This window comes from Centruroides vittatus, unplaced genomic scaffold (assembly GCF_030686945.1).
Source record: "Centruroides vittatus isolate TY-2023 unplaced genomic scaffold, ASM3068694v2 contig_370, whole genome shotgun sequence".
Taxonomy (NCBI): domain Eukaryota; kingdom Metazoa; phylum Arthropoda; class Arachnida; order Scorpiones; family Buthidae; genus Centruroides; species Centruroides vittatus.
In genome coordinates, this window is record NW_027122193.1 from 2,369,941 (window position 1) to 2,389,795 (window position 19,855).

The following is a 19,855-nucleotide window of genomic DNA, read 5'->3' on the forward strand; positions in this document are numbered from 1 at the left end:
CTTCAATTTTTTGAGTTGATAAATTAAAGAATAATTTTCTACGTATTTGTTTGATATTAGTCTTTTAACTTTTTTTTTATGTCCATATCAATGTTATCAAATTTTATGTAAACATTAACATAGACTTTTATACTATAATTAATTTGCTGTTTGCATTGTAGAAATACAGTCATCAAACTTGATTTTATTTTTGTAGACTTCAGTGTACTAAACTGAAATAATAATAAACAATAAACCAATTTCTGCATTTTGTGTTTAAAACAATTAAAATTTAAAATAAAGACAGTGTATTTGAATGATAAATTAATCGTAGTGTGAATTGCTTTGATGACAAAAAAAAATCTACTGAAATGATCTGTGACTCAGATATTTTGTCTATTAAGTTTATTAAGAGAGAGGGTTTAATCCAAACACAACAAAAAATTTTATCAGTAAAGGGATTTCGATTTTTGTTTGGGTGTGAAAAGTTTGTTTAAATAATCATAAAATATTCAAAGAAATATATATAATTCTAATGTTCTTGACATTTCAAAATTTCTTCTTCAGAATGAACAGCTTTATAAATAGAACAGAAAGTGCATGCAAGAACAAATACAGGTATACCTCGAGTTACGTCGCTGTCGAGTTACATCATTCCCAATTATACCTACCAATTATACCTAGTGTGTCAAAAAAGTACATGGAAAAAAAAAATCAGGTTTAAGTCAGTTTATTTGACTTTAAATCCGTCCGCCACTAGCATTGAAGTCGTAATATCACTAGAAAAGCATTGAAAGCACATAAAATCATATTAAAATATGTACATGTACAGTAAATGTTAATATAATCATCATAAATCCTACAGAACGAAACACGAAAACATTGTGTTTCTGTGTTGTCGTCTTATGTAGTGGTCTTTAAGTGCTTATTATTGGCGTTTAGTTACGACTTACGTCGTAACTAAACGCCAATAATGAGCACTTAACGTCGCAAGAGAGGCAATGTAAGTCGCCTCTCTTGCGACGTTAAGTGCTCATAATTGCCAATTACCGACATAAGACGAGGTATACCTGTATGTATTTACTTTTTTATTTTGAAAAGTTTTTAAATAATTAAACAGGAAAAAATTATTTTAAAAATTATAATGCTTATATTTAACTTTTAGGATTTGAAAATATCACAAAATCTTCACTTCATGTAAGCAACAGAAAATAATGTCAACTTCTAGTAGTCTAAGTGTACCAGAGTTAATGCTTCCTCCGCCACAGCAGCCTCAAATCATTAAAGAAGGATGGTTACAGAAAAGAGGTAGGATTATTAAATTTAAGAATTTATTATTGGTAATATAAGTAAAATTTTCATATTTTTTTTGTTAGAAAAAATTTGAGGTAAATCATTCAGTTTTGCATAATTTGATTATTAGTAAGTGCAATAGTTTTCAACCAGGGTACCATACAATAATTCAGAGGTACCGAATGGGTGCTTCAAGAAAAATTACGAAGTTGAGATGCCATTGTTAGAAAAAGGTTTGAAATCACTATAAAGAGATGCAGATTGCTCAAAAACATTTTTTTACATAGTTGTTAATATATTTAAAAACAAATATTATGATTTGGATAACTCCTAAGTAAATATTATGATGATTTAAATATCACTCTAAAGATACAAGAAACATTATATAAATGGTTTAGAAAATTTTACCCTTGGTAGAATAACTTGCATCATATGATATCTGGAATTTGTTTTGTTTGTTCTGTATCATATAATAATTGTACAAATATAGTGATACAAACACACACAAATATAACCCTGCTTGCAATGAATTTCATTCACCAATAAAAACTTAAAATAATTCATAGTATAATGCAAATCAGAAGTTTGTTATTTCAATTCAAAAATTTCCCCTGAAAGGTGTTTGATAGATGATTCTATTGTTAAAGGAAAAGTGTGGTGTACAGGGGCAAGCCACTACTAATTTGTGGTTGAGAAAATATATTTTGAATTAAATAAATTAAAAATGATTAAAAATTTCAGCCCGGAATACAAATATATCAGAAGCTCAGATTTCAGGAAAATATGTTGCTATTAAAAATATAATTTATAATCTTCAGTGCCTTTGCAATATGTTTCTTTGAACATTGTTCAATGTGTCGCTATTCTGTTGTGATTACAGAATGTTATCTCCTTTTCACCTGATAAAAGTTGCAAGGCATTGAGGCATGGAAGATACAAACTTGTGTAGCAACTGTAAAAGAATTTTTTCCCATTCTTTTCTTAAATATGTATATACATGTTTTAACATGCAAGGACTGTGTTGAGTCATCTTTCTTTTCAAAAATCTCCATACATTTTTTTTTATCAGACAGGTCTAGGCTTGACACTAGCCAGGTGAGTTCACATATGTGATTAGACTGCAGCCATACTTTGGTTTTCGTAGAATTTTGCAGATAAGCATTGTCACGCTGGAAAATACGGGCTTGTTTTTGGAATAGTTGCAAAAATAAAGGAAATTGTGCACCCATAAATATTGTCAACTTGCTGCATAATCTATCAAGAGCATTTAGCTGCAAAGAAGCTTTCTGCTGAACTGAACACAGTGATGAATGATGTAATAAAGATTGTTAATGAAATTCATAGTTGAGCTATGAATTCCAGGCTGTTCACAATATTGTGTGAGAGTATGGAATGGCACCATCAACATCTTCTCCATGCCAAAATGAGGTGGTTATCAAGAGGAGGAATTCTTACATGCCTTTTTGAATTAAGAAAAGAGGTGACAAAATTTTTACGTGCCTGAAAATCCAATTAATAGAATTTTTTGTTAAATGAAGAATGGATGGCTAAATTTGCATATATGGCAGACATATTTAATAATCTTCTTAATGACCTTAACATTTCATTTTAGGGATTTTGTACAAATATCTTAACAGTGAGAAATGAAATGGATGCATTCAAAAAGAAGCTGGATCTTTGGGACAGTCGAGTACTGTACATAAGAAAGATGTAGAAATGTTCCCAATTTTGAGTGAATTTTTAACTACAGCTGATGTCAACAGAAAGTAATATTAAAAATAATTAGTGAAAATTTAAGGGCATTAGTTGAAAACTTTAATAACTATTTCCCTGAAAGTGAGGATCCTTGTAAGGGCAACCCTTGGATTAATAATCCTTTCCTGGAAGATGTCCAGTTATGTGCACTTGCTTTTCCTGATAAAGAAAAGCTGATAGAATCATCTACTGATTCCACTCTAGTTTTAAGGCATAAAATGATGTTATTGCCTCAATTTTGGATATCGCTTAAAAAAGAATGTCCAACAAGAATGATAAAGCGATTAATTGTTTTTTTGACTTCTTATTTGTGTGAGAAGACTTTTTCTGCCATGTCAATAATAAAAACCTAGCAGAGAAATCGAATGGATATAAATGCTGCACTTCGTCTCTCGGAAACAAACCTACAACCACGAATAACTGATTTGCTAACAAAGAAGCAACAGTAGACAGGGCACTAATAATGTCATATAAATTTGTATTTCTATTCAATTAGTTAAAAACCTAAACCTAAATAATATTTTTATTATTTCAGTCTTGATAGTTTGCTGGTCCGCAACATAATTCTTTTATTTCTGCCGGTCCGCGAGTGTGAAAAGATTGAAAATCACTGTTATAGAATATAGGAATCAAACTTCTATTAGAATCTGACTTGTATATGGGGGAAAAAAAGTTAGAATGAAGGCTACATCAAAGTATATTATTGAGCAAGGAGTTTCATGATTTTAATAATTAGTAGATAATAAATGTTTAATTTTTGTTTATACTTTAAATATTTATTTATTTTTAATAGGTGAACACATTAAAAATTGGAGACCACGTTACTTTGTCTTATTGGATGATGGGTCACTTATTGGATTTAAGAGCAAACCTGAACATGGATTTGCTGATCCATTAAATAATTTCACTGTTAGAGGTAAAATATTTATTTGTATTTTTTAATTTATAGATGTAAGATTACATATATTAGTACGGTCTTGTTTTATGTGGGCTTTTGCATGTCAGTAGATATTGCACAAAACAAAACTATGTAAATTTGTGCTTCATCCTAATTAGTCCTAGATGATTGCCTAGACACTTATGCAACCATTTACGTTTAACATATGTTAAGGCATTTAACACATTTTGTCATTGGTTTTTACTGCACAGTGAATCCCATCTGCTGTTTGTCAATATATAGAGCAAAATTTTATTATACCATATCAAGTTTACTACTAGAGAAAAATACATGCAAATCAGAGTATTTATTACAGTGAGTAGTAGCATTAACTGTCTGTGTTTGAAATATCAGAAGCTGGAGAAATGTGTGATTTGCTGACTTAAGATTCAGATTCAGTGGCATTAGGATGTTACATGTTGTTGTCATCTTTTGGAGGAACAGTGATAGAAGCTGCTGCTTTATTTTAATTATGAACATAATGATATTTTAACACTATATGCAACTATTAGTCTTTCCTTAAATTTCATCTCATGAATCAGATTGTCATTATTTTTTGATTAAACACTTATGTTAAACACTTCCTTGGGACTTTGTTATTCATGTAGATTGTCATTATATTTGAAAAAAGTCTGCAATAAATTTGGCATTACACATTGCCTGTGCAAGATTTTTTCGGGTTGTGCTTTTTCTCTTGAAGTCATTCCTCCTCAAACTTAGTTCTCAGTTTCCAATATATTAACCAACAAACTCCTCCAGGTCATTATTTAATACTGTTGTTTGGTCATCAGTTATGTCTATGTCCTCTTCTAAGTTTTCAAAATCTTTGTCACTAATTCTCCTGGCATTTTTTTTCTGCAGTTCTTGTGATGTATAATACATCTGGAATGGTTTGAAGTTTGTCTGAAATGATGGTCTTTACAACCTTGGTCCACAATAGGCTGTTACAGATTTGTCTTTTGTCCTTCAACATCCATTTTATTAGAAAGTAACTCAGCTATGGTAAATCTTTTCAAAACTGAACAATGCTGAGATTCTTGTTAAGATGTTGCTCAGGATGTGACTTATACACCTCAACAATATATGAGTCACATTGCTAAGATGTCCAAGCCCTTAGTGATGTACTTGTACATTTCATCATGTAGTTTACTTTAAAGAGTTTGATTATCTCCTGATTTAAGAGGATGGATAAGGGATATGGTATTAGGAGATATAGACAATCTCTTCTTTGTTGTTTGCAAATTCATTTGCATCACTTACATGTCCTAGGGCATTATCTAGAACAAGGACTTTAAATCTCTTTTTCTTTCAGATATTTTTTGATTTTTTTTTAGTAGAAAACAATGGAGAGTTAGTCTGAAAAGAAAAACTTTCTTATTCTACTTTTAATACACTGGCAAAATACACCCTTTGTCAGAAAAGTTTCAGGACAAAGTTCATAAAAAAAAAAGAAATAGAAAATTACAATTAACAAGTAATGAGCCTAGCTCCTGTCAAAGTAGTTCCCTCTGCTATATATACAATTGCCAATGTTTCTGGAAGTCTTGGAAGCAAGCAGAAAAAGTTTCAAGTGTGATGCTTGTTAGCTCATTTGTCACAGTCTATTGGATGTCTGCAATATCTTGATGAAATGTCCCTTTCAGTTGCAACCTTTTGTTAGAAAAGTGTAATTTTTTTTTTCTTGTTTCCACAAGTGAAAAGATAGGCAGATGAAAGGTTAACCTCAAACACCTCAGAACAACAATCAAAAGAACACCAATTTGACATCAGGAAGTGATGCAATTCTATTAGGTTGTTGCAAATGAAATTGCCAATTTTTATTTCTGACTTTGAACATTTATTAATTTAATTTTAAACTTACATATTCAATCAAAATTGTTTTCACCAACATTAATACACTTTTCTCAATGCAGTAGAAGTACATTAATGCCAATTTGATAGAAATCATGAGAATGAGAAACCAAAAAGTTATTAAAAGTACTTTTTATTGCATCTTCTTCCTTAAAGACTTTCCTTGCCAAAAAACTGCTCAAATGTATAAATAAATCCATCAATGAGTTGCGTAACTTTCCTAGCTGTTATGAGTTTTTATTTAAAAAAAAACTTTTAAGCAAAATAAATAAAATTGTGTGTTGGCGCTATCTGTTATCAGATTTTTTTAATAAAACTTTTATATTTTTAATTACTATAAAATGGCAAAAAGCTTAATTTTGAGGGTAGGGATGAGTTTTATGAAAAACTATAAATGTTGATAAAGATTTTATTCATTACTAAGCCCTACTCCTCTTGAGATATGATCAGGCTTCATCATAAGGTAGCAACATTGTTGCAAAGTACAGTGTAGTCTGATCTCTCACTGCCTTAAACCTTGGAGCCACTTTTCCTTTGATAGATCTGTAGTTGTATAGGTAGTTCTAGAGTCGATGTCTGTCAAAAACCATGGGCTGTAATAAAATTAAATTGATAATATACAGATTTTAATGTAAATGAATGATACAAACTGGGTTATAAAAATAAAGAGGATTACACTCTGAAGTCAAATTGCAGTTCATTTTATTATTTTAACGTTATTATATTGTAAAAATTATCAAATACGTAATTATGAATTTAATCTGTCAATTTCTCTGAAAAAAGTTCTTTATATTAAACAAAAAAGGAGTTGTAAGTCCTAATGTGGTGTAAAGTCTGACGGGACTTCTAAGTCCCATAATTTAAAAATTGTTATTATACATTTTAATTTTTTATTAACTTATCTGTGAACAAACACCTCTTCTGATGAGAAATTTAAAAAATTTTTACCAAAAAATAATTATTTTTTCTATATACACACTAGCGCCCTCTATTGTACACTTCATTTTGTGAAATAACTATTGTAGAGATTAAAAATCGTCTCCCTCCATTAATAAAATTTAATTTGTTAGAATTTAATGTAAAGTAATGATAAAATCGAATTATTTTTTAAAAATTATACTAGCACCCTCTGTCATAGAGTTTGTACCCTGAACTAAGTTGTGTAAACCTGTTGCTTTTCTTTGTTTGTGTGTTAGTAGAGGCGCTGGATTTGAAAAGCTGGAATTATTTTTTGTCACAAAGTTAGGAAATATCGTAAGTTATTGTGATATATATTTAATCTGTAGATAATATACGATCTAGTATTAGTATTTGTAATAATTTAAAAACATATGATTAGTATTTTTAACAAAACGTGAGGGGTGAACTTTGTTTCTTTGTTCTATTCAAAGGTTTAGAATCTCTAGATAATACATGATTGCTGTTAATTAAAAACATGCGATTGGTTGTTAGGTTTTTTAAAAGTAAATATGATTGGTCAGTATTTTTATATAAATTACTTTTTTAAAAAGAGGGAACTAGTTTTATATTTAAACCAGGATCATGGGGATGTATGGTTTCGTACTTACTTACGGCGACTCTAAAAATTATTCAGCCTCTAAGTGCTTATATAAGAGCTTGGACGCATGTGTTTCTGCAGCTAAAAATTTCTCGTTCGATGTTCCTGATAATTTTCCATTTATCCTTCGTTATTTTAAAGTCAAAGATATTTGGAAAGGACAAGGAAAATATGGTTTTATAATTGTCGATGAGGATGGGGAAATTAATGAGGTATGTAATGGATTATATGGTTCGTTTGAACGGTGTGCAGAAGACATGAGAGAAATATGTTTAGAAAATGATAAGAAAACTTTACTGATGTTTAAAGAGATAAGTCCAGGAATGAAATATTATAAATTTTCTAAATTCCCCAAGGTTGACAAGGTTGATTAATATGTATTTCAAACATCCTAGTACTTGTGTAATTGTGGGTCCTTCCCAATCGGGAAAAACCACATTAGTAAGAAAAATTATTCACAACAAAATTTATGAAAATTCTCTGAAGAAGATTTTGTGGTGTTACTCTGTATATCTACCGTTTTTTCAAGAAGAAAGCGATATCACATTTATGTATGGGTTACCAGAATCTGTTGAAGGATGGGATTTGATAATAATCGATGATTTGATGCATGAGTTGTCTCCAAAAACAGCATTTTTGTTTACAACAGAATCTCATCATTGTAATGTAAGTGTGATTTTAATAATGCAAAATTTGTTTCCGAAAAATAAGATTATGAGAGATATAAGTTTAAATACTCATTACTTGATTTTATTTAAAAATAATCGTGATGAAAGTCAGGTGAATTGCTTGGGTCGTCAGGCTTTTGCAGGAAAATTTAATTTTTTCATGGATGCATATAAAAAAGCAACAGAAAAGGAATTTGGTTATTTGTTATTGGATTTTCATCCTACAACGGATAAGAAATTTTCTGTGAGAGATTCCTGTTTTCCTGACAAACAAGGTATTTTCTGGATATACTTGCCTATAAAATGAAGAACGTAAAGAAAAATTATCATATGCTGGCTTTTTTAGCGAAGACTACTCCTTCTCAACGAAAAGCAATATTGAAAGAAGCTACTCCAAATCAGATTAAAGTTTTGTGCGAAATATGTGATAATTTGCGGAGAGGAAATATACCTGCTGATGTTCGTAAATTAGGAAAATATAAAAAATTATCAGGAAATTAAGTGAAAAACACATTCCTTTAAATACCAAGAAAAAAATTTTGGTTAATCAATCCGGTGGATTCCTTCCTCTTCTACTGGCTCCATTATTGTCTGCATGGCAAGGGTTTTCAGACTACATCCGGTAATTCTATGTAATAAGTAAAAATATATCTTAAATATTTTCAAAAATGAGGTAATATTAAAAGCAAAATAATATATTTTTTACCTGTTTTCAAATAATAATGCTTATATGAAAAGACATTACACAAGCCGCAATGGTGTTGGAAATCCCAATGATAGGGACACAGTATTTTAATTTCGGAAGATTTTGGAACTCCGAATTTTTCCACATCTAGCGATTTAATGGCGGTATTACAGATATCATTTGCTCTACGAATTAAAAGTTTTTCTATTTCCCCCCCCTTTAAAAAAAAATAAATCCATATTTTTGAAATAAATTTTTAAAAGTAAAAACAATATCATCATGATGAATCCATTCATCATTTTCAGGCTTATACGATAAATATAATTTATGTAATCTATTGCAGAATCTAACAGTTTTTTTATCGGATAAAGTTAATTTATCCCACCGTATTTCGGGGTGGAAAAAATTAATAACTCCAAAATCCTCCGAATTAAAACCTGTATACTCCCATCTGCCGTATTAAATATCCGTTGTATGGGTGTAAACATGCTTCATTTTTAAATCTGAATCCCTGGCAATCTAGTATAACCCCGGGCTTATCTAAAATAGTAAAATTAATTTTATATATAGATTATTATAGCTAGGACTACTACTAAACATATTTTTTAAAAAAAACTTACTATCCATTTTTGCCTGACTCCACTCGTTGATACTCATGTTTCTCCGCTGGTTGCTACCCTGATTTTTCTCTAAAAGCTAGTGAATGTCGGTCGAGTATTTATAGAAAAAGATTACTTCCATGTTTCTTACCTAGGGGTAGGGGATTTCTCCCTCACCCATCAACTTGACGACCTGATAAAAACTTCCGCATTCAGGTTGACCTGTGAGAATAGCTAGAGGATTTTCTCATCCAGCTTAATATACTGGTGATTTATGATTTTAGCTTTAGTTTATATGATATCATCAATACAAAAATTTTAAAATGTATTTAAAAATAAAGTATCTGTCTGTGGCGGAGTAAAATTCTGATTAAGCAGTATCGTATTACGGCGTGTGATTACATCTTTTTTAAAAGTAGTAATTTAAATATAGAATACCACAAGTTACAATTCATACCATTAAAAAATAATATAATTCCTCCATTAATATTTTTTATGATGATTCCACAGGAGAGTGTAATAAAAATTTTAAAATAAATTTTTGATTGAGAACACAGTTTATTTAACAGAAAAATTCTACATTCAATTTTTAATGAATACAAATTACAAAAAAGTTTTTGTATGTAAAGATCATGTTAAAATGATTCCACAGGAGAGTGTAATAAAAATTTTAAAATAAATTTTTGATTGAGAACACAGTTTATTTAACAGAAAAATTCTACATTCAATTTTTAATGAATACAAATTACAAAAAAGTTTTTGTATGTAAAGATCATGTTAAAATGTGAAAATAAAAATTAATGAAAATGTTTGACACACTTTAAATTTTGTGCTGTCTTTAAATACTATAGACTCCAATTAGAATATAACAATTACAGGATGAATTATTACAAAACATGACACATTTTTCTAAATATAAAATATTGTACTCCACATTACCAGGTATAAAATGCATTAAAACAGATCTAATCACCAGTTATAAAATTACTACTAAAATCAAATTAAATAAAAATTCTAAAATGTATTTAAAAATAAAGTATCTGTCTGTGCCGAGTAAAATTCTGATTAAGCAGTATCGTATTACACCATGTGATTACATCTTTTTTAAAAGTGGTAATTTAAATATAGAATACCACGAGTTACAATTCATACCATTAAAAAATAATTTGTAAAATCATGTGTAATAAACATAAAACTAAAACACGCGAATAGATTGTTAGACTACACTCGGTAAGTAAAATGAATACTGGTATCACTAAGCAAAGCTACATTAAATAATAGAGTTTAAATGAGATGATGAATGATGCCATTGACACTTTTGTTCTCATGAAGATACTATGCTGAAATGATTTAATTCCTTGATGTGTTTTTTATGAGGGGGTTCTAGTTCCTCTGTCTTTTTGTAGAAGGAGCTTCATCCTCAGAAGAACTAGACCCCTCATTGTCCGATGATGATGATGATGATGATGATGATGATGATGATGATGATGATGATGATGACGACGACGACGAGGATGATGATGATGATGACGACGAGGATGATGATGACGAGGATGTCGATGGTGGTGATTCTAGAGGAGAGTGTGGGCCCTCCCCGATATTATATAAAGATACAGAGTCCACCTCTTCCAGCTGAGGTGCGATGGCTCTAATTATCCCTCTTTCACTCCTACCCGTTAGAGCCACCCACCTCTGCTGGGCTAAATATCTATCGTGGACCCTGTATGGGATGTAAGCACCCTGCGGCATCACAGCCATGATTAGAGTGGTGCTTTTATTCTTATCATAATTCTTCACTCCTCTAATCATGGCTCTATATGCCGCAGCTGCACTCTCCTCACTCACCTCGACACAACTTTCCTCGTTATTTTCCATGCTATATTTAAAAATATTATATTATACTCTTCAGAAGGTTTTTGTTTTCATCATGTTAGCAGTTAGTATAACAATAGGGGGATTATTAAAAAAGTTCGTAAATTTAGGATAGATAGTTTGTTTTAAGCTTGATGACTGCAACTCTTGAAGGTTAATAACCTAACCAGGAAAACACACAAACACTCCCAATGACCTAGGGTCGATGACACTTCCTCATAGCTATTAAGAAGCGTTACCTTCGAAGACAGATATGTCCTAATTTAGTTTCAACCGTTACCTTCAAAGACGGATGTGCCCTAATTTACTTGCATGCGTCACCTCAAACACGAGTGTAGGCCACTAACAGGGGATAAAAAGGGAGCAATTTTTCCTAAAAACTTCACTCATCGATTCTTCACCTAGTGATTCTTCTACTCGTTATTTCTTCTAGTGCTAAAGAAAAAATGTCGTCGGACGGAGGTACGTAATTCTATTTTAGTAATAATATCACTCATCTTAATTTAAATTATATATTTTTATAAACTAATTCTAGAATTTGACTTTGATTTCGAAAAGAAGACAAGTAAGAAGAGAACTTCAAAAACAAAAACTGGGGAGACTACCGAAAAAAAACAGAGATTTGATTTGGATTTAACTGAGGAGAAAAGTAAGCAACCAAAAATTCCTGACTTTAAAGTTAAAATTAGCGATTCGGAGAGAATTGAGATACAGGAGTTTAAGGCAAATTTTTATGTGTGTCTAAGCAAATCCAGAGGGTCATACCCTCCCAACAAATATAATATCAAGGTGACTGACTTCAAGAAGTATAAACAAGCATTTAACGCCATACAAGAACATTTGGATGAGTACAGTAAAATTTAAAGTTCTAGTTTTAATACTATGTTTTAAGTGTATAACGGTTTTTAGTATATAAAATTTATTAAGAACAACAGTGTTCAATTAATACTAAGTATATAATATTATATTTTAAGTGTATAAAATTTATTCTATGGTAATATGGCTTTCACATTTGCATTAAGAACAACAGTGTTCAATTAATACTATGTTAAGTATATAATATTATATTTTAAGTGTATAAAATTTATTCTATGGTAATATGGCTTTTACATTTGCATTAAGAAAAACAGCGTTCAAAGGTTATGTGAGAAGTTATAGAGCATTTATCTCTAATTATAGCGATCCGAGTATTTTACTTGAAAATATTAGAGGTACTATTTATAGTATTTTAACTAATAATGATTTAATTTCGAGAATGAAATTTTTATTAAATTTAAAGATAAGATTTATAAAATATTTGGAGGATGAGATTATTACTCAAGACATATTTTTCTCCAGTCGGGTAGAACATATTTTATCTCAATATATGATCAATGAAAGGTTAACAAATGCTTTCGACACAATTTTAAACTTCATTGATCAGTTTATTAAAAATGGGTCTGGGTGGATTATTAAAGAAATTATATTTGTGGATATTCATTTAGGAATTTATAAGGCTGAGAATGGGGGGTGTGCAGGGGTCATCCTACCCAAACGTCTATCAAATAAGCATTGTTTGTTGAATATTAAATGTAGTGATAATTACTGTTTTTTATACTGTATAATTGCTAGTTTGTATCCAAATACTAATAACAAAAATTCAATTTATTCGTATAGGAAATTTTTGAAATATTTAAATACAAATACTCTAAAATTTCCAGTAAATATTAAAAATATCCCTTCATTCGAAAAAAATAATTGTTTGAAAATTCAAGTATTCGGATACGAAAAAGAAATAATTTACCCTATTTATATAAGTAAATATCAATTTGAAAAAGAAATTAATTTGTTATTATATAAATCCCATTATTTTCTAATTAGAAACTTTAACAGACTATTGTCTGAAAAATCAGGGATTAGAAAATTCTGTCCCCGCTGTCTAATAGGCTTCCAGAGAAGCCATACCTTAAACGAGCACATAAAATTATGCTCTAATTATAAATATCAAAAAGTTTCTACTCCGACTGGAGAAAAGGCGATTGCTAAATTTAGTAATTATGAAAAGCAATTATATCATCCTGTAGTGATTTTTGCAGATTTTGAATCAATTCTAGAGGAAGTTCACGTAGATGCTGTAAATCTAAATTCTAGTTTTACTAAAACTATTCAGATTCATAAACCTATATGTTATTCTATTGTTATTATTGAAAATGATGATACTTTATTATATTGTAATTTTTATTGTGGTAAAGATCCTATTAAGCATTTTTTATTTGATATTCAGAATCAATTAAATATTTTATTAGATAAAATAAATACTTATGTAGAAATGAATATAGATACTATTCCCGATAATTATGAACATCAGTGTCATATATGTGAGGAGGGGTTTAATAATGATGATATCAGAGTAAGAGACCACGATCACCTGACAGGGAAATTTCGGGGAATGTCCCATAATCACTGCAATTTGAATTATAGATTCAAAAAATTTATTCCCATTATACTACATAATTTTACAGGTTATGACTCTCATCTGATTTTCAAAAATATCCCCCCAAAACTATTTTCGAGAATTCAGATTATTCCTGTAAATTCAGAAAAATTTACAACGTTTACTCTAGATCATTTTAAATTCATTGATAGTTATCAATTTTTAAATTCCTCGCTAGATAGATTAACAGAAAATTTAAAAAATGCAAATTATAATTTTCCTATTTTTAATCAATTTTTCTATAACAACAAAAATAAAAATTTGTTAAAAAGAAAAGGAATTTTTCCCTATTCTTATTTTAAAAACGAGGATATTTTATACGAGAGATGTTTACCCCCAAAAAAATATTTTTATAATGAATTATCTGGAGAAAATATTAGTGATGATGATTACCAGCATGCAAAATTAGTTTGGGAAAAATTTCATTGTAAAAATTTTAAGGATTATTTAAAATTATATCAATATGTTGACACTTTATTATTAGCTGATATATTCCAAAATTTTAGAAAATTAAGTTTAAAGTATTATAATTTAGATCCAGTATATTTCATAACAGCTCCAGACCTAACTTGGAATTGCGGGTTAAAAATGACAAAAATCGAGCTAGAATTATTTCGAGATATTAATATGTATCTTTTTATTGAGGGGGGGATGAGAGGGGGGCTATGTCTCTGCGGAAAACGATTTGCTAAAGCTAATAACCCTCTAATTCCAAAAACCTATGATAAAAATCAACCACATAACTATATCATTTCGATAGATGCTAATAATCTCTATGGATTTGTAATGAGTTCTTATTTACCTGTAAATAATTTCAGATGGTTATCTGAGGATGAGATAAATGCTTTAGACATTCGTAATATCCCCGATAGAAATGATATAGGCTATATTTTAGAAGTTGATTTAAAATATCCCCCAAATATTCACCAGCGTCATAATGACTTACCACTAGCTCCAGAACACCTCATCATTCCTTATGATTTATTATCAAATTATCAAAAATCAATATTAACTAAATTAAATTTAAAATATAATAATAATAATAAGAAATTAATTCCAACTCTTTTTGATAAACAAAATTATGTAATTCATTATAGAAATTTAAAATTTTATTTAGAAGAGGGGTTAATATTAACTAAAATTCATCGAGTGCTCGGATTTAACCAAGAGCCCTGGCTTAAAAAATATGTACTTTTTAATAACAAAAAACGCCAGGAATCAACAAATGATTTCGATAAATCTTTTTTTAAATTAATGAATAACAGCTTTTTTGGGAAGACCTGTCAAAATGTAAGGAAACGCTTAAATTTAAAAACAGCTACAACTGAAAATCAATGTCGGAAATATTTATCCCAGATATCTCTCGAAAATTTCCAAATTATTAATGATAATCTCACAATTTTTAAAATGAAAAAAATTAACTTATGTTTGGATAAACCAATTTATGTAGGGTTTTGTGTATTAGAATTAAGTAAATTGCATATGTATCAAACATTTTATAAAATATTTAAAAATAAATATGGTGAAAATGTAAATTTATTATATACCGATACCGATTCACTAACGCTTCAAATCCATACAGATGACATATATGAGGACTTTAAATCATTTCCAGATATTTTCGATTTTAGCAACTATCCAACTACACACAAACTATTTGATGTAAGGAACAAAAATAAACTAGGATATTTTAAAGATGAGACATCATCTAAACCTATAATAGAATTTTGTTCATTAAAACCAAAAATGTATTCATATATTTTTGATAATCAAAATAAAAAAACAGCTAAAGGAATTAAAAAATCCGTTGTTAAAACCTTTCACCATGAAAAATATAAAGAAGTTTTATTTAATAGTCGACTATTGAGAAATCAGCAGTTTGGAATTAAAAGTAAAAATCATGTTGTGACAACATATCTTCAGAATAAAATATCACTCTCACCATTTTATGATAAAAAATTTATTTCTGATAATGGTATAGATGTGACATCGTTTGGGCATTATAATTTTTATATTTAAATTCTTCCAGATTTTCTGATATCATCATACCCTCAATACGGTTATATATTATTATACAAGAGGAAACGAAATTCAAAAACTTGTTTAATACATGGTGTTTCGAGTAAAACATATCTTTGTTTAAAACAAGCTGTGAATAAGGCCGGATTATTTAAATTACCGGAGAATAAGAAATACTATTGTAAATTTTTTATACTAACTAACCAGATAACAATACTGTTATGTAATAAGAATTTTATAAAATGCGGTTGTGTTAATTGTAGTAATCAACTGTAATAATCATTACTGTACTTTTTTAAAAATGTTGTAACCAATAATATGTTTATGTAAAAAAAAAAATAAAAACTTTATCCTAATATCGAATTTTTTTTATAGACTACACATACATTACTTCACTGGAATGGAAAAAATTCTCGAGTTTACCCATGGATGAAAATAACATCAGACGTTTTAAAAACTTTGTTAACTGGGAAATTATAAGCCAAAAAACTGATTTAAGTCGAGACTTCATTTCTGAATTTGCAGATAGTTTAAACTGGGAATTAATATGGAAAAATTATATATTCACTACTACATTCATCAAAAAACATATTAAACATGCAAACTGGAATTTAATTTCTGAACATCAAGTATTAGATGAAGAATTCATAGATAATTTTTCAGAATATCTTAATTGGGATAAAATAGCAAAATTTCAGCTTCTCTCTGATAATTTTGTTAAGAAATATATTGATAAATTAAATATGAGAATAGTTTTAAAATATCAACGATTAAAAACAGATACACTGAGGGAATTAAAAGATTATCTCCACTGGGATTTAGTTTCTCGCTATCAAATACTGAACGAAGATTTCATTCATGATTTCAAATATCATCTTTTCTGGTGTTACATTATAAAATATCAGAAACTAGATCATAAATATATTACCGAAAATTCTCATAGTTTGTTAGTCTATATACTTCAAGATATTAGTAACATCGTTGATGACATAATGGATCGGTTAAATAAATTCGACGAAGAAGAAGAAGAAGAAGAAAATTAAAAATCTGTAATATTATATTAGATTTTTTAAAAATAAAAATTATTAAATCTTAAAAAGAGTCAATTGTATTATCTAGAAATATATTCTGATATTTCTAACATCATTAGTAAAAACTTACATCTTAAAAAAGAGCACAGGATTTTACTTCTGTTCTTCTTACAAAAACAAAGGCATATGAAGGCATTGGTAAAGAAGTGCTTCAGGTAGAGAGGCTACTTCAAGGATGTTAGAAAGGTGAATTTGTAATTACTCTAAGGACATTGCAAAGAATTTTCATCATCTATTTTAAAGCCGGGGTAGATATAAATCTCTCATTTAAAAAAAAAACAGAGGCTACTACAAAAACGTCTAAGGTCATTAGGGATGTGGGAAAGAATTTTCAAAATCAGGGTATAAGACAATTTTTATAAATAGAACCTACTTCACAGATGGTGGGGAGGGATTTTTGTAATTATCTTGAAGTAGGAATTCTAACAAATTAAACTTTATTGATGAAGGGAGATGGGTGAGGTAGGAATTCTAACAAATTAAACTTTATTGATGGAGGGAGATGGGTGAGGTAGGAATTCTAACAAATTAAACTTTATTGATGGAAGGAGATGATTATTAGATGGGTGAGGTAGGAGGGGAATTATTTTTTGATGCTGATAAGGAACAATTTTTGACTTCACTTCAGAGTAGAGCGTAATCCTCTTTATTTTTATAACCCAGTTTGTATCATTCATTTACATTAAAATCTATATTAATTTAATTTTATACTGCCTTAAACCTTGGAGCCACTTTTCCTTTGATAGTTGTGTTGTATAGGTATTCTGAGTCATCTTCAAAAACCATGCTGTTTTATTGATATTGCGATCTTGTTTGAGTTGATAGCTGTTGCATCAGTGAATGCCTTTTTGAAGTTTCTGAGCCTGTTTTTTTGAAAGTCTGTGATACTGTTAATTGAGAAAATTTGTTGTGAAGCACAAGTTTCTTGGTGGAAATCATATTAAAATCCATAGGCAGGTTTTTCTTATGTTGATCTTCAGTCCAATGAATAAAGCATTCTTTATTCTCAACATTATTATGCTCACAACTCTCATATTTAGCAGTATAAATTCCACCAACTTGTGCTGCCTCTCTCTCCTCTTGTTTTTTTACATATGTATGTTTTGTGCAATAGTTCTATTGACACCAAACATTCAAGAGAAGATCACATATGAGAGAGATTCTCAACACTTATCTAGAAGTTGCACTTTCTCATCTAAAGGCATCACTTTTCTGGTCTTGTCTTTTACTGTCACTAGATCCATAATCATATAATAGTGCAAGCTGGAATACACCTTTCATACACTTCATGTCTTATTTAAATGTCTGATTATAAATATTTATAATCAGCATTTTTGGTCTTGATGACATCTCAAGAACAGGAGCAATAGAACATTCCAACTTTAAAAAGTTTTGATCAACATTCTATAAACAATGATCATAACCTAAAGCAAGCTTCTGAATGAGGCCAAAAACATTTGTGACTATAAATACCATGTGATGGAAGTGTATGAAATATGTATTGTGAAAAAACTAGATGATTTCTTTTGAACACACGGCATTCATTTAAGCACAGTTATTTTTATGCATAAGCAATCAAAATAAATAGGTATTGCTCATTCATTATGGTTTTGGATTTCCAAGTATTATAAGTTTAGTTTTACGTAACTCTTATTGTGGATAAACAAGATTTTTCTTTCTTCATATATCAACAGAAGAACTTTTTATTTTCATTTAATTTTAATAATTTTCTCAACCTTAATCTTTTTCTTTTTTTTAAAGGTAGGTAGTAAAAATTGCTTTTAATTTTTATATGATAACTTTTGCTTTACTATGACTTTTTATGATAATAATAATTGGCATGTGCTTTAATAGACAGAATTACCTCTGTGTTTCTAAGAGTTAATCATTCTTCATCTGCAAAAACAAATTTGTGTATATCAGTCGCACACAAAACAAGATGTGTGATAAACTTCTTTGCAGTTTTCTATTTTAGTTACTATATTATCTGGACTCATTTTTTTTGTTTTTTTGTGATTTATTTTTTACAGTAAAATATAAACATATTTATAAATGTTTTTTTTTCTAGTATTGAAAAATGATGGAAATGACTTATATAAATAATGCATTTTTATAAAGATGCTTAAATACTTTATTAAAATAGGCAAAGAAAAAATTATATATATATGTTAATTCAATGTTTGAAGGATTCATTGCTTTATCAATAATAATAATGTATATAACAAGTTTTTTGTTTTATTAAGATAGTCTATGCATACATTTCTTACATGCAAAAGTATACTAGGATGTGTTTTATCATCACTCACACCTCATAACTTTTGAACACTAATGTCCACAAAAAACCAAAAAAAGGTGCATTATACTCATAAAAAACATTTGTCACTAATGTTTTCGAACATAAAAGTTCTTCTTCGGGTGAGAAACGGACAAATTGCAAGAAACGTTCGATGGAACACTTTTTGAAAGAGCTCTGAAAAAAGATTTGAAAGAAAACTCGTGCGGATGTCGTCATCGATGCGCATGCGCCTTCCTCGGAAGTAGAAACTTTTCTGTATTATCATCCATCGTATATAAGCATTTGCCACGCTATGGATAATGATAACTCCTCTTTACTGTTAATACATTTCTTATCTCGGGCGGTTTTGTATATATAAATTGCCTCCATCCATCGCAAATGGTGTGTAAGGGTGTGGTGTGGATGATCTTGGCCTCGTCAAACATTGGCTGGATACCGGATCTGTAGCATAACGTGCTAAAGTGGTTGTAAATCTCTTGTGGCGGATGTCCGCTTTATGTTCTTTAATTCTCACTCCTAATGATCGTTTTGTGGAGCCAATGTATAATAAATCTTCTTCGCATCTGTGATCTTTTAGTAGGTGATGTTAACCTCCACCAGCAAATATTAGAGATGGTGCACTTATGTTATAACTCATTCTTTCAATTCAAAGGCGCAGTCTACAAACAAGGAAGGGGTGTACCAATGGGGAGCATCCAGTACTGGGCAATTTGTGCAAACTGGTAATACGGCAACTAGAAGATAAAATCCTTCCTACTCACCTCCACAATATAGTGCTG

At 29.5% G+C, this 19,855-nt stretch overlaps 1 protein-coding gene across 2 annotated transcripts in view; it reads left to right on the forward strand.

Moving 5' to 3' along the window:
• The window catches only part of Akt (Akt kinase), a 61,996-nt gene that overhangs the window by 22,687 nt on the left and 19,454 nt on the right, over positions 1 to 19,855 (forward strand). For both annotated transcript variants that reach the window (XM_067270359.1, XM_067270360.1), the window contains 2 exons: positions 1,145 to 1,287; positions 3,821 to 3,943. In XM_067270359.1, coding sequence (XP_067126460.1) covers positions 1,194 to 1,287; positions 3,821 to 3,943 — 217 coding nt within the window. In that variant the 5' untranslated portion in view covers positions 1,145 to 1,193. The remainder of the gene's footprint in view (positions 1 to 1,144; positions 1,288 to 3,820; positions 3,944 to 19,855) is intronic.